Source organism: Plecotus auritus (genome assembly GCF_963455305.1).
Source record: "Plecotus auritus genome assembly, chromosome: 2".
Lineage (NCBI taxonomy): Eukaryota > Metazoa > Chordata > Mammalia > Chiroptera > Vespertilionidae > Plecotus > Plecotus auritus.
In genome coordinates, this window is record NC_137771.1 from 208105181 (window position 1) to 208121815 (window position 16635).

The 16635-nt window shown below is 44.5% G+C and overlaps 1 protein-coding gene across 9 annotated transcripts in view; it reads left to right on the forward strand.

The window, feature by feature from the left end:
• PLCH1 (phospholipase C eta 1) overlaps positions 1 to 16635 on the forward strand; it is a gene marked incomplete at its 5' end in the record, with an annotated part of 168068 nt that overhangs the window by 77764 nt on the left and 73669 nt on the right. For all 9 annotated transcript variants that reach the window (XM_080657948.1, XM_080657952.1, XM_080657955.1 and 6 more), the window contains 2 exons: positions 13734 to 13880; positions 15964 to 16207. In XM_080657948.1, coding sequence (XP_080514074.1) covers positions 13734 to 13880; positions 15964 to 16207 — 391 coding nt within the window. The remainder of the gene's footprint in view (positions 1 to 13733; positions 13881 to 15963; positions 16208 to 16635) is intronic.

Genomic DNA, 16635 nt, shown 5'->3' on the forward strand with positions numbered 1-16635 from the left:
TATATTGCACTGTGTGCCCACCACCCAAAGTCAAATCTTCTCCAATCACCATATATTAGGACCCCCTTCACCCCCTACTCCCTTCCTTCTGGCAGCCACCACACTGTTGTGTTCACGAGTTTCAGTTTTATATCCCACATATGAGTGAAATCATATGGTTCTTAGCTTTTTCTACCTGACTTATTTCACCTACCATATTCTCAAGATCCATCCATGTTGTTACAAATGGCAGTATTTCATCCTTTCTTATGGCTGAGTAGTATTCCATTGTGTATATATATGTACTATATCTTCTTTATCAAATCCTCTACTGTAGAACACTTTGGTTGTTTCCATGTCTTGGCCACTATGAATAACGCTGCAATGAACATAGGGGTGCATATATCTTTGCGAATATGTTTTCAAGTTTTTCCGGTATATACCCAGGAGAGGGATTGCTGGGTCATATGGTAGATCTATTCTTAATTTTTAAAAATATATTTTTATTAATTTCAGAGGGGAAGGGAGAGGGAGAGAGAGCAAGAAACATCAATGATGAGAGAGAATCATTGATTGGCTGCCTCCTGCATGGCCTACACTGGGGATCGAGCCCACTACCTGGGCATGTACCCTGACTGGGAATTGAACCATGACCTCTTGGTTCATAGGTCGACACTCAATCACTGAGCCATGCTGGCTGGGCTCTATTCTTAATTTTTTGAGGAAATGCGTCACTGCTTTCCATTGTGGTTGTACTAGTCTCCATTCCCACCAGCAGTGAATGAGGGTTCCCTTTCTCCACAACCTCTCCAACACTTGTTACTGCTTGTCTTGTTGATAATGGCCACTCTAACAGGTGTGAAGTTATAATTCATTTTAAATAATCATAGCTACCATTTATACACTCTGAGGATAAAAAAATGTACACAACCCTAGAATAAGAACAATTAAAAGAAAATCTACCAAGTATTCTTATTATGATCTTCAAGTGTCAGGCTCAAATTCTGTCTCCTCTGGAGTTCACATAATCTTTGTGCACCATCCCCCACTTCCCCCGCCCAAGTCCTTATTGTTCATATGTTTTATATACCACCCCTATTATCACTATGATACATAACATTTCCAAAAGCTAGACCTGGTATATTATAGATTCCCAGTGCTTGGCAGGAAAGATCTTAGGAACCAGCAAACCGATTCTTTATTTTCAGAAAATTGGAGTCAGGGCTGTTTAAAGGACTTATCAGTGATCAGACAGTTACTGGCCCAGACAGGACCTGCAGGCAGACATTCCACATGGTGAAATGAAGAGAATTGCCCTGGGATTCAGGGCACCTAGTTTCAAATCTGACTCTGCCACTTACTAGCTTTATGACCTCAGTCAAGTTCTTTGCTCATCTGCTCTACAGAGACAATTAATTGTTTTTACTATCTTCAGAGATCTTAAGAGAATAAGGCATATAATATATATGTCAATAAGGTTAACTCTGGATATACAGTAGACTCCTTGGGAAGCATCTATACTAATAAAAGGATAATACGCTAATTAGACTAGATGTCTTCTGGATGTCCTTCTGGACAAAGCCATGGTGGCAGGGGCCAAAGCAGAGGCAGTTAGGGCTGAAGCAGAGGCAGGGGAGAGCAGTTAGGGGGCAGGCGATCGGGCCGGCAGGAGAGAGCAGGTAGGGGGTGGGCAATCAGGCCGGCAGGAGAGAGCAGTTAGGGGGTGATCAGGCTGGCAGGGGAGAGAGTTAGGGGTTATCAGGCTGGCAGGGGAGAGAGTTAGGGGGTGGGCAATCAGGCCAGGGGGAGAACATTTAGGAGGTGGTCAGGCTGGCAGGGGAGAGCAGTTAGGGGGTGGGTGATCAGGCCATCAGGGGAGAGCAGTTAGGGGGTGGGCGATAAGACCAGCAGGGGAGAGTAGTTAGGTGGCAATCAGGCCAACAGGCAGAGGCGGTTAGGGTTGATCAGGCCAGCAGGCAGGGGAGCTGTTAGGGGCTATCAGGCCGGCAGGGGAGAGCAGTTACGGGGTGATCAGGCCAGCAGGGTAGAGCAATTTGGGGGCAGGCAATCAGGCTGGCAGGGAGAGCAGTTAGGGGTGGGCAATCAGGCCAGCAGGAGAGAACAGTTAGGGGGTGATCAAGCCGGCAGGGGAGAGTAGTTAGGGGGCGATCAGGCCGACAGGCAGAGGTGGTTAGGGGAGATCAGGCAGGCAGGGAGGTGAGCGGTTAGGAGCCAGTGGTCCCGGATTGCAAGAGGGATGTTCGACTGCTGGCAGTCAGACATCCCCCAAGGGGTCTGGATTGGAGAGGGTGCAGGCTGGGCTGAGGGACCCCCCTCCCGTGAACGAATTTCATGCACTGGGCCTCTAGTAATAAAATAAAACAGATGCCAGCCCAGCCCTACCCCAACAGGTGCTGATTTAATTGTTCTGTAGTGGGGCTGTGTGATCAACACTTTAGGAAGGTCCCCAGTTGATTTTGATATACAGCCAGGATGGCAAACTATGAAATAGACTTTTTAGATGACAATGTACTCTATAAATAAAGGCCATTACTTAATGTGGCTTGGGAATTTTGCCCCAAATATCTAGTCTAATGTCATATTACTGAAAAAATGATGAAACAGGGTCTGTGGTCTTAATATATATTTATATATATATTTCACACATGTATGAATTTTATTTTTTTAATTTTATTTAAAAAATTTTTTTATTGAAGTATAGTTGACATATAATGTTATATTAGTTTCAGGCATATAACATGATGATTCAATATTTATATACCTTATGATGTAATCACTGCAAGTCTAGCAACCATCTGTCACTGTGTAAAGTTATTATAGCATATTGACTATATTCCCTGTGCTGTACACTACATCTCCATGGTTTATAGCTGGAAGTTTGTACCTCTTATTTCCCCTTTTCACTCCTCCCTCACCCCCCTTTGCTCTGCCAACCATCAGATATTCCTCTGCTTTTGAGTCTGTTCTTGAATTGTTTGTTTTAAAGAATTTTTAAAATATAACAAGCCATATTGCAGAATGTTGATGACACTGTCATTTCTGATCTTATGTTGAAGTAGAAAACTCTTTACATATTAGATGAAACTAAATTTAAAATTAATTCATGTCCCCTTCCCCAATGGGACGACATTAAATAAAACCAACAAAACTGTATTGTTATGAATTATTATTTGCATTTCATTTGTTTCCCAGAGCTAACAATTAATGGAACAGAAACAATTGTTGAATATAATATAGATTTCATTAAAAAACAAAAGTATTACATAAGGCTTTAGTAAAATAGAAAAAAAGGGTCTGACATTTTAAAAATTACTGATTTATTTCTTTCACTCTGACTTAAATTCCCCCAAATGTACCTATATTGACTGTGTGCCTATAGGTTTGCAAACAAGTTCCAAAATGTTAAAGCTAACCAATTAGTTTCCCAAACCTTTTAAATAATCTCATCTTTGCCACAGGAGTGGTTTAAACAATGGCATAAAAAAACAGCGATCTCCACATTGTTTGCTCTTCTCTGGGAAGAATCATGACTTAATAAGAGTGGAGTTTTCCCTGGTTGTTTGGAAACACATTTATTCATAAGCTGATATTACTTGACTTTAAAGCCCGACTATTGGTGAGGGAGAGCTTTTCAGATGAAGGCATTTTCTGTGAAGAGCAGTTATCCTATCTAATTAAAGAGTAATATGCAAATTGACCGTACCTCCGCTACACCCCCAGCCATGCCCACAACCCACGCCCACAAGCCAATCAGGAGCAAATATGCAAATAAACCCAACCAAGATGGCTGTGGCCACAGAGAGCAGGAGGGAGGCTTGGGTTTCCCCGGCAATGGAGGAAGCCAAGCTTTCCGCACACCCTGGTGGGCCCAGGCCTCCACTCCAGGCTACAAAGTTTCAATTATAGAAAATAAATAAAGCCCAACAGAAATGGCGGCAGCCATGGAGCTGGAGAGAGCAGGCGGCTAGGGTTGCCCATGGCAATGGAGGAAGCCAAGCTTCCTGCACACCCTGGCCTGCTTTGGCCTCCGCTTAAGGCTACAAAGTTTCAATTATAGAAGATACATAAATCCCAAAAGAAATGGCTGCCGCCATGGAGCAAGCAGAAGGCTTGGCTCCGCTCCAGGCTACAAAGTTTCAATTGTAGAAGATAAATAAATCCCAGATACCAGGGCCTCCGCTTGGGTCGCCAGGGGGTATGGCCAGCCTGAAAACCACCACAGGCCCCTCGCCCAGGCCGCCCCACGCCCCAAGGGAACCCCCACCCTGATCCGGGACACCCTTCAGGGCAAACCAGCTGGCCCCCACCCGTGTACCAGGCCTCTATCCTATCTAATAAAAGAGTAATATGCAGATTGACCATCACTCCAACACACAAGATGGCTGCCCCCATGTGGTCAAAGATCCTGCCCCCATGTGGATACAAGATGGCCACCACAAGATGGCCAGCAGGGGAGGGCAGTTGGAAGGGACCAGGCCTGCAAGGGAGGGCAGCTGTGGGCAATCAGGCTAGCAGGGGAGGGCAGTTGGGAGGGACCAGGCCTGCAAGGGAGGGCAGTTGGGGGCAATCAAGCCTGCAGGGGAGGGCAGTTAGGGGTGACCAGGCTGGCAGAGGAGGGAAGTTGGGGGTGACCGGGCCTGCAGGGAAGGGCAGTTGGGGGGGTCCCAGGCCTGCAGGGGAGGGCAGTTAGGGGTGACCAGGCCTGCAGGGGAGGGCAGTTAGGGGCAAACAGGCTGGTAGGGGAGCAGTTAGGCATCAATCAGGCTGACAGGGGAGTGGTTAGGGGGTGATCAGGCTGGCAGGCAGAAGCGGTTAGGGGCAATCAGGAAGGCAGGCAGGTGAGCAGTTGGGAGCCAGCAATCCTGGATTGTGAGAGGGCAGTCAGACATCCCTCAAAGGGTCCCAGATTGGAGTGGGTGCAGGCTGGGCTGAGGGACACCCCCCCCCCCCCCGCATGAATTTCATGCACCGGGCCTCTAGTATCCTATATAATAAAAGGCTAATATGCAAATTGACCGAATGGGGGAACAATGGGTTGCTATGACCCACATTGATTACTAGGGGGCAGACGCTCAATGCAGGAATTGCCCCCTGGTGGTCAGTGCACTCCCACATGGGGAGGGCCTCTCAGCCAGATGCCGGGCTCACAGCTGGTGAGCGCAGAGGCGGTGGTGGGAGCCTCTCCCATCTCTGCGGCAGTGCTAAGAATGTCTGACTGACAGCTTAGGACCAATCCCCTTGGCTATCAGTTGGACATCCCCTGAGGGCTCCCGGGTTGTGAGAGGACGCAGGCTGGGCTGAGGGATGCGCCCCCCCCCCCCCCCAAGTGCATGAATTTCATGCCCAGGGCCTCTAGTTTTATATAAATGTCATCCAAAACATTCATGTCCATAGTAAAATGTCCAGATGCGAATCATTTTTTTTTTTTCTTTAAAGTTATTCTTGAAAGGCTTTTGGACGAACAGGAATTTTGTCTTCCTGAAAGATAAAATATTTATGGAAGGCAGGTCAGTTGTTTCATGGACTCAGAACTCGGAGGAAAATGCAATTTTAGGTCGAGGGAATAACCAGAACTGTCTTTTGCTCCCGGCTCTCTGGCCCTGAGCCTGTGGGCTGACCCCTCCAGCTGCACTGCCCTCAGCAAGGTGTCTTACACTCACTGTGTACCAGACCCCGAATCTGTTTTTGGTCTGTGCTGAGAATTACACATACCCTTTACTTCGCTGGTGATTTTAGAAACTCTCCCTTTTCTTCCTCTGAGAGAAACAATACCTGTATCATTTGACACTTTTTCCACTGGAAATGAAATTGTTTTCAGAAGCTAAATCCTTTCAGTCACTCAGATTTACTCTGATCGGTGGAAGCTGGCAAGAAATCAATTCACATTTTTTCATGAACCTTTTTGCTGAAAAGACTCTCTTGCAGATGATGTGGACTTTTGTTTTGTCTGCGAATGCACAAAAAAGTGCAAGTGATATTCTTGTATGGCCTAACGCAGGCATGCTGTAACCCTATAGTGCGATGCAGTCTCCAGGTGACGTTTACAGCAGAGAAGGAGCAGGGTACCAGCTGTGCTTATTACTATTGGAGATGACTTTGCATCTTGGCTTTTTAAAGAATAGAGCGAGGGTGATGGAATTGTCCTAAAATTAGATTACCACACAACTGTAAATACACTAAAGCTATTGAACTGTACATTTAAGACAGGTGAATGTTAATGTATATAACTTATACCTTAAAGCTGTTATAAAAATGAACATTGGATGGCATGTTTGGCATTCCTAACAGACTGTGACTACCTCTGCTTCAAACATGGCTGAAAGAATTGAACCTCTTGATATCATATATACGTAGTGGAAATGTTGGGACTCTCCCCGCAAAGGATACATACGTTGTATTAGGATACTTCATATCACAAGTATATATATTTACAATATTTTCTGCTTGAAGGATTTATTGAACTGATAGCCCCTAAGGAAATTTACGTATTTAAACTGATTGTAGCAAAATGATTGATTTAATCCTGATAGAGAGTTGAATTCTAAAGGACTTTGTAGGCAACTTTGTTAGCCTTTTCATTTTACAGATGAGACTCTGTTAGGCTTTAAACTCTAATTATGTAATAAAGTTAGAATATAGTTCTCTACTCATCTCTTCTGCTCTTTAAATATTTATGCTATACTATAAGGCAGCCATTAAAATGATAATTATTAAGACTGTGTAGAAACATGGAAAAATGTTTATAATACAAATGAAATAAAGCAGAGGGCCAAATGGCTTTAAGTATCATGATTGCAACCAGTGTGTCAAATTGTGTACATATTAAGATCTGGACCATAATAGACCAAAACAATAAGTGTATTATGTGATGGGTTGATGGGCATTTCTCCCTTAATATTCTTGACCGTTGCTGCATGTATTCACATAACGTGTTTTCTAAAAATATTAAGGCTATCATAGGGAGAATGACGGAGGCTCAAGGGGATTGTGCACGTGTTGGTAGCTGCCTGAATTTATAGCCCACATTTGCAGACTTTCCAGCACTGGAAATGTGTGTGATGAGGGTATACCATTCTAAGCCACTGGGACTCTCCTTGTTGATCTGCTTCTGGAACTCCTTATTTGTTCCCTTGTTTCTCATCCCATTTAATGGAATTGACCGACCCAGAATGGTTGGAGAATGACTTTTAAGGGGGGGAGTAACTACTGTTAATTCCTCTACTGAAGGCAGAGCATGAATTGGCTTATGCTGACACAAGTGACTTAGAGGACTCTGGAAGAATATTTTGTCTCCAACGTTGGTGATCATTACCTACTGGGATGAATTACAAGGAATGATTTGAGGGTTTTCTTTCTCTGGTTAACTGGACAACTCAATGGCCTGTTTGAGGAAGGGAGAAGTGGGCTAGAATGACTCTCAGGACTCCATTGGACTTGATTTTTCAATTTCACTCTAACCAAATGGCTTTTCATTGTGACAGGGAAGGATCACAGAGACAGTGGAAAGCAGCTCCATAAACAATTTAGGCAGCGTATTGTTTCAAAGCCTACCTCTTGATCATGTATGCTTGCCCACTCTACTGGATGGTGCTGGAGTCTTAGCCCACGGCTGAGTTGGTGGGATAAATGTGAAGCTAGTGAATATTTAATATATTGTGTAAACATACTCCCTCTCTAAGGGATTGGATCCCATTTTCTAAAATGTTTTTGTTTCTCTGGATGGTATTTGCTTAGTGGGTAGGTGGTATTTATTAGCTCAAGTAGCTGATTATCCGTTTATATTACTGTGCTTTTCCTGTTAAATTGTCAAGATATTGTAGCCATAGCAATTCCATTTCAGGGAAAAGAAATGGGACTGTGGAAAGTAAGGGGAATGAAAGGCAGTGTGAGCAAAGCAGAGGGCACTGTCAGGTATGTGGACAGTCTATGGATTTTTAGTCCTTGCTTTATAGATCTGTGATGGTCCAGTTACTTCAACTTCTTTACTCTGGCTTAAACAATTTATTTTATTCTCTCTCCCCAAAGACATACATTCCTAAATTATGTCTTTTATCCTATTACTCCTTCGCTCAGAAATATCTAGTGAATCTCTCATTGCCAATGTTATACCAGCACCTCTAACCCTCTACAGCCCAGTCTTATCCAGCCCATGGATTCATATATCCTGTCAAAATGCTTTGAGTCACTCTTCCGGAAATGGAGGCCCATCTTTCCCTCCCCTCTAATCGTACTTCTCCTTTTTCCTGCCCCCAAGTCTTCACTGATTCTGTTTTATTACCATACTTCTCCCCATTCCAGCTCACTGTAGACTTCTTTTTCTATAGACCCCCATAGTATTTATGTTTTTACTTCTGACTTGGCATTTGTTTTTAAAATATTTCAATAATAAAACCATAATAATAATTACCATTTATAGTGGTTATGATATGCCAGGTACCATTTTCAGTACTCCACTTGAATAAACTCATTCAATTAACAGCTATTCAAGAGGTAAGTAATATTATCACCCATTTTATAGATAAGCAAATGGAGACACAGAGGGATTAAATATCTTGCCCAAGGTCATACAGCTACTAAGTGGCAGACCTGGAGTTCTACCCCAGGCTGTTTAGATCCAAACTTGGTGTTCTTAACCACAGCTCTGAACTACCATAATCTCTTTAGATGCTTCATTTTCTTAAAATTCAACCTCTTTAAGGTAAAGAGAAGTCTTTTTGCTTTCCCTCATTACATAGCCCTGTGCCTAGAACTAGGAGCTGCTCTGTGAACATCTGTTTATTGAATTTCTAATAGAGTTTTTTGGATGTTTTGGCTTGGTTAGTTTAATTTGATTTTATCTTGATACGATTACATACTCTTTTCTGTTCTCCCTTTAATTACTGGTATGAGATGGTCAATGTGACTATCAAGAATTGAAATTCGTGGCTCTCACTACCTAAATGAATGGTGCACGGTGGTGGGTAAATTTGCTAGTGTGAAATTAAATCTCAAATTTTGTTCTGTGCTTCAAAGTAAACATTTTAAGAAGCATTATGTTTATTACTTGGGTATATGTCAGGTAAGGTGAGTAAGAGCAAGCTACACTTCCCTTCCCTTGTAATATCAGTTCTTAAAATTGTACTTAACTTTATGTTGTTCTCCCTTAATTTTGGGGATGAAGAAAAGGCTCTTCATGGAGGATATAGTGAACGTTGGTTATAGGCACCTGTAATGAGCACATGCAATGTTAAGCTTTGGGGTCAAATGGTCTTTCTTGGTAAAGATAAGACACTCAACCAGCAAAGTTGAAGTCTGACATTGTTGAAGTTTATTTACTGTGTTTCTTTGATCTGTTTCTAACATAGTACTCTTTGTGGGTACTCAGCCAGATGCTTCCAGTGCTCTAAGGGTTATATATGTGTCTGTGTATTTGTTGATGAAGTAAAAGCTGTTTCCGGCTGATATGATAAAAGAACATTTGGAGGAATATTGCATAAGTTGCAGAATCAAGGGGAAAATGGAATAATTTGTCACCCTCAGGAAGAACAACTCTGACAACTGTGGCATCTTGGAGTGGGCAACCAGGAGCATCTCTTAAGTCTTGGCTTTTGCCACGGCTCAGTGCTATTTTTATTTAGTGCTCTGCTCCCGTGGAGGGAGACAGATTTGCTGGAAGCTTAAGTCAGGTGCCCATGTCTTAGTTGGGTGATTGACAGGCCACCAAAGGCACATGAAATGGGAAGAGTATTTCCAGTTACCTGTGATGGGGAAACGCAACACCAATGGTCTCTTCCAGCAAGGTTCATCTCAAAGCAGAGAGAATTAAATGATAGCTTTCGCTTGTACAAGAAGCTATTTGGATATTACCAGAATTCAATCACCAAGTTATTCTCTATTTGGAAAATCCTTGCAGTTTAATTCATCAACACATCTTTTATGTCTAGATCCTTATTTCCCTCTATTATACACCAGGCCCCTTCTTTTAGGATAAGCCTTCCTTTTAGTTCAACAAGGGTTTTCTTTAGAGGAGCTGTCACTAGATTCTATCTCTGGAAGTTAGCAACTTTCAGTTTAGCCTCATAAAATCCTAAAGGTAGAATCAGAACTTGACAGATTAATTAGCCTGCTCAAGCTGAGATAGAAGTATTATTGAGTGTATTGGTTAAAACTCTCTGTGTTGCAAGTGCCAGAAAACTCAAAATGAAGCTATTTGAGCAGAAACTAAATAGTTCAGGGATATGTCTCCAGTTTCATGAGGGGCTCAATACAGGGCTCAAATAGCAGGACCAGGACATTTTTCTCCCTATTTATCAGCTCAGCTTTGGGTTCTGTTTCAAGCAGACTTGCTTTTCATGGATCCCAGATGGAAGCTGGAAGCCCTGGGCTGCAAAATTTAGCTATAAAGGGGTTAAAATCCATTTTTTCCAGAAGTCCCAGTTGTCTTAGATTCAATCACATGCCCATTTCTGAACCAATTACTGTAACCACAGTGATGAGATACCCTGGAGCTGAAGAGTAGATCAATTTTAAACAGTCCACATGACTGAAAATGGAGGGAAAAATTAATGACTCAAATAATAACCAGAAAGTTTTTGGCAGGAAAGGAAGAGGGTTATGTTGCTGGGAAGTAAAAAAAAAAATTATGTTGAATTGTAAAACCTTGAGTTTTTAATTATATTTAAAATGATATTTAGTTATTTTCAAACATACATCTATATATATATACTAGAGGCCTGGTGCACAAAATTCGTGCACAGGGGTATGTGTCCCTCAGCCCAGCCTGCACCCACTCCAATCTGGGACCCCTCGAGGGATGTCTGACTGCCCGTTTAAGATTACTCTTTTATGCAGTCGGACATCCCTCTCACAATCCAGGACTGCTGGCTCCCAACTGCTCACCTGCCTGCCTTCCTGATCGCCCCTAAACGCTTTTGCCTGCCAGCCTGAGCACCCCCTAACCACTCCCCTGCCAGCCTGATTGATGCCTAACTGCTCCTGTGCCAGCCTATTTGCCCCTAACTGCTCTCCCCTGCAGGCCTGGGTCCCCCGCAACTGCCCTCCCCTGCAGGCCCGGTCACTCCTAACTGCCCTCCACTGCAGGCCTGGTACCCCCCAACTGCTCTCCCCTGCAGGCCTGGGTCCCCCCCAACTGCCTTTCCCTGCAGGCCTGGTCACCCCCAACTTTCCTCCTCTGCCGGCTTGGTCACCCCTAACTGCCCTCCCCTGCAGGCTTGATTGCCCCCAACTGCCCTCCCTTGCAGGCCTGGTCCCTCCCAACTGCCCTCCCCTCCTGGCCATCTTGTGGTGGCTATCTTGTGTCCACATGGTGGCAGGATCTTTGACCCCATGGGGGCAGCCATCTTGTGTGTTGGAGTGATGGTCAATCTGCATATTACTCTTTTATTAGATAGGATAGAGGTCTGGTGCACGGGTGGGGGCCAGCTGGTTTGCCCTGAAGGGTGTACTGGATCAGGGTGGGGGTTCCCTTGGGGCGTGGGGCGGCCTGGGCGAGGGGCCTGTGGTGGTTTGCAGACCGGCCATGCTCCCTGGCGACCCAAGCGGAGGCCCTGGTATCTGGGGCTTATTTATGTTCTACAATTGAAACTTTGTAGCCTGGAGCGGAGCCAAGCCTTCTGCTTGCTCAGTGGCGGCAGCCATTTCTTTTGGGATTTATGTATCTTCTATAATTGAAACTTTGTAGCCTGGAGTGGAGGCCTGGGCCCGCCAGGGTGTGCGGAAAGCTTGGCTTCCTCCATCACCGGGGGCAACCCTAGCCTCCTGCTCTTTCCAGCTCTGTGGCTGCTGCCATTTCTGTTTGGATTTATGTATCTTCTATCATTGAAACTTTGTAGCCTTGAGTGGAGGCCTAGGCCGGCAAGGGCAGGCAGAAAGCTTGGCTTCCTCCATTGCTGGGGAAACCCAAGCCTCCCTCCTGCTCTCTGTGGCCACAGCCATCTTGGTTGGGTTTATTTGCATATTCACTCCTGATTGGCTGGTGGGCATGGCTTGTGGGCATGGCTTGTGGGTGTAGTGGAGTGATGGTTAATTTGCATATTACTCTTTTATTAGATAGGAAAACCCTAAGTGACTGGAACGATGGGGTGCTATGACGTGCACTGCAGCAGGGTGTGGGGCCAGCCGGCCAACCTCCTGCAGCCCCTCCCCCTGGCTGGACCTGGCCCTGATTGACCCCCCCACCCCGATTGGGGGCAGACCAGCCGGACCCCCACTGTGCACGAATTTGTGCACCGGGCCTCTAGTAACTATAATAATACTAGTGCCCTGGTGCACGGATTCATGCACATTGAAAGGAAATTAATTAGAAGGTGGCCAGTGGGGCAGGACTGGGTGAGACATGCCCTGGAGACATGCCCTGGAGCCAACATCCCACAGTCCCTCCCCAACTGGACACACCTGGAGAGCGCAGCTTGAGGTTGTCTGCGGAGTGAGCGAGGTCCCTCCAGTAGGTGGGGTTCCTTAGCCTGGCCTGCGGGGATTGAGCTGAAACCAGCTCTCTAACATCCCCTGAGGGGCCCTGAATTGAGAGAGGGTGGTTCTCGGGTGTTGCACTCCAGAATTGGGCTCCCTCCTCTCTGATTCTAGGTGCATCACCCGAGAACCGCAGCTGCCAAGTCACTGCAGATCAGCAGCTCCTGAGTTGAGCATCTGCCCCCTGGTGGTCATTGTGCGTCATAGCTACCAGCCAGTTGGCCAGTCACTTAGGCTTTTATATATATACTAGAAGCCCAGTGCACGAATTCATGCACAGGTGGGGTCCCTTGGCCTGGCCAGTGATGGGGGCTGATTGGGGCCAGTTGCAGGGAGGGACTGTGGGAGGTTGGCCAACTGTGGGAGGTTGGCTGTGGGAATGTACTGACCATCAGGGGGCAGCTCCTGCATTGAGCGTCTGCCCCCTGGTGGTCAGTGTGTTGTCATAGCGACCGGTCAACCAGTCATTCAGTCAACCGGTTGTAACGGTCGCTTAGACTTTTATATATATAGATATATACTGAGTGGCCAGATTATTATGATCTCTGAACACATAATAATCTGGCCACTCAGTATGTATCCTATATAATAAAAGGCTAATATGCAAATTGTCCCCTCAACCAGGAGTTCGACCAGCAGGCAGGCCGGCCAACCGTCCATGTCCCCTCCCCCTGGCCAGTCTGGCCGGATTCCACCCATGCACGAATTCAGGCACCGGGCCTCTAATATATACTGTGTGCGTTCAGAGATCATAATAATCTAGCCACTCAGTATAGATGAACCCATATGTAGCCATCATACAATTCAGCAGTTGTTGAAACATTTTTGCCAATTATGTTTCTGTTGATTGCCTTTTAAAGCATTATCATAAGATGCTTTTACAACTGGCTATGTAAGAACTTAGAAGATCTAACATGAAATCTGAGACCTTGCTTTATGAATGTAGATCCAAGTATCAAATGGTCATCAGACTCACACCAAAAAACAATGTGTTGCCCCCTTGAACAAAATATGACTTTGTGCAGCAGTAATGCATTGTGTACCTGAAAGTACAATTCTATTTCAGTAAGTATGTTTTTTTTTACTGGCTTAAGCCTGATGAATCAATTGCTTAATAACTCTTTCCAGAGTATCTGTAGCAAACTTGCCTTCTGGTCCTGGGTGTCTTCAGGGGTGAATCAGAGGTTTTATTTGACAGTGAAGTTTCTGAACACCAGTACCCTTGTGCATTGTCTGACAGCTGAATGTGCTCTGATCTCTTGCAGTTGAAAGATGCATGAGTGTAATGCAGTCCGGGACACAGATGATCAAACTAAAGCGTGGGACCAAAGGGCTTGTCCGGCTCTTTTACCTGGATGAGCACCGGACCCGCCTCCGATGGAGACCCTCCAGGAAGAGTGAGAAGGCAAAAAGTAAGATCCCTCTCTGAATTTTTTGTGTGGCCTGACCCAGTAACACATGGGTTATATTGGGTGGGTTCTGTGAAAGCTTCAGACCTCTGGAACATCCATATTTTTGCAAGTTTTGGGGTCAGCTGTTAAAGGATATGGAGAGGCAGAATAAGTTATAACCATCTTTGCTTTTTAAATTATTTGGGAAATTGAAATCCATAAAAGTTTTCTTGTTTATGAATGCTGTAAATGTTAATATTTCCCCTGTGTTGGAGATGTTATACACACACACACACACACACATACACACACACACACATACTTGTACATGTATATGTATATACAGTATATTTTATTTGGCATATGAGATTTTATAGCCTGAGGTCTTTCATTTTCCTATGAAAGTTTATGGGTATCATAAATCTAATGGATGTTATGAATATAGATCCGTTAAAGTGTTTTGCCATTTTCTGAGCACAGTTGACTGATTAATAAGTTAAGGAAATTGTTTTAAGGAAATCAAGTAAAATAGCTTTGATCTGACTCTTCGTTAAGGCCTGTCTCTCACACCTTCTACTCAGCACCAAGTCCGGTGGTCTCCTGTAATACTTCTCTCATCTGCTCCTTCCATCCTGTTGTCACAGGAACCTTGTCCAGGGTCTCATCACCTTTCCGGTGGCCTATTGCGAAGTCTCCTAACCAATTTCCATTTTGCTAGTTTTTTTCTGCTTTGATCAGTTCTTATGCCTCCCCCTTCAAGTAGCAGAAGACCCGGACCAAATTAGGCTTACACGACAAACAAATTTATTACCTCACATGATAAGAAACCCAGAGATTGGCAGGCCCCAGGCATGGGGTACTGAGTCTCTAGTTCTGTTTTGCTGAGTGCTCTTGGCTCTGTCCCTGGTGGATTGGCTTTGTAACCACGGATTCAGCTGTTCTGGGCCTCACAACCAGACATAACAGTGAAGAGGCAGCAAGGGACCTTCTCTTCTTTTACTTCCTTTTTAGAAGAGAAGAACCTCTTTCTAGACCTTTCACTCATGGCCCATTGCCCCAAGTTTTCTTGGTTAGAGCTGGGGTGCATTCCCACACCTAAATCCATCATAAGAAATATGAATGGGGACACCCCAATGGCTGAGTCCCATCAGAATTTGCCCTGGGGCTGGGCACATACTCATTTTCCTGAATCATGTAGGGACCATGAGTTGATACCAGAAGAAAATTGGGACTCTGCTATTAAGGCAGCGGGGAGAAGAGGATGGTGTATGTGGGCAATGAACAGGATATGCAACTCTTATTTGACATATTGTTTCAGTTTAAAGTACATAATATTCCCTGTAGTGCTTCTCTGATACAAATGTTCCGTGCTGCCCCACTGCATAAATAGTGCTAACCTCTCATCAGTTGTTCTACGTCTAGGCTCTGCACAATCTAGCCTCTAACTACCCCTTCAGCTTTTACTCCTGGATTCCCCTCTTGAGCTTTGCAGTCCAGCATGAATGGCCTGCTCAGCATCCCTGGAGTGGGCCCTATGCTTCTGTATCTTTTTACCTCTTTCCCTGGGATGGAACCTTGTTCCTTTCCACCTCTCTAAGCCCTGCTCTACCTTCTCCTAATAGCATCCTTACTATAAATGCCAATCACTTTTAACTATGCTATTTGGTTACCATTGTTTGTTTTTTTTTCCTTTCAATTTTCTATCTTCTCATGCATATTTAAAACACCAAAGTTGGCTCTAGGTCTTTGTATGTTTTCCCTGCATAAATAGGTGAACTATAAATTTGATATATTTATTAGCTCCCTTTTCTACCAGTCTTCTTGCCCTGCTGGTCATATCTATCATTTTATCATAAATTTCAACCCATCCCGACTCAATGCCTTGGAGGGCATTGTCCAGTCTGTCCAGAGGTAACGCCTCATGTAGAGAAGGTTCCTAGCAGTAAGTGACAGGGCTTGTATTCCACATTTAGACTTAAAAACCACAACTCACAGGCAATGAGTTTGTTCATGCTTATTTTTAAAAATTTAAAATGATTTTGCGTTTCCTTTTTCTTAGTCTGTATCCATATCTCACCTGTCATGTATTTCACTTGCCTCACAGTACTTATTGACTCCATTTACAAAGTCACTGAGGGTCGGCAGTCGGAAATATTCCACAGACAAGCTGAGGGGAACTTTGACCCCAGCTGCTGCTTTACCATCTACCATGGTAACCACATGGAGTCCCTGGACCTCATCACCTCCAACCCCGAGGAGGCCCGCACCTGGATCACAGGCCTCAAGTACCTGATGGCTGGCATCAGTGATGAAGATTCCCTTGCCAAAAGGCAAAGGACTCATGACCAATATCCTTCCTGAAGCGTTGTTTTTGAGTTGTGTGGAATGGTGTGTGTGTGTGTGTGTGTGTGTGTGTGTGTGTGTGTGTGTAAGTGATGATCAGTCTATGCTTATTGTCCCCCCAATTTTTTTCTTTCTTTACTCCTAGCCCTCACTATTCCCTCTTCACTCTCACAGAAAGTAAACGAATGTGTGAAACACATAAAAACAAGCGTATATAAAGTCAGAAGCAGACTTCTTTGGAAGAGACTGAATTTAGCTCCAAGAAATATCCAAAAATGAAGTTTCCCCAGAGAGATGAGGCAACCAGAAAAGCATTTATTTGTATTAGAGAAAAACCCTGCTTTGTTAGAGCCAGTAGTTTAACAAATAATTTTGAGTTCCAATTATGTACCCAGGACTTAGCTTCTTTCTACTTTCCCTCTCTCTTTTCTAA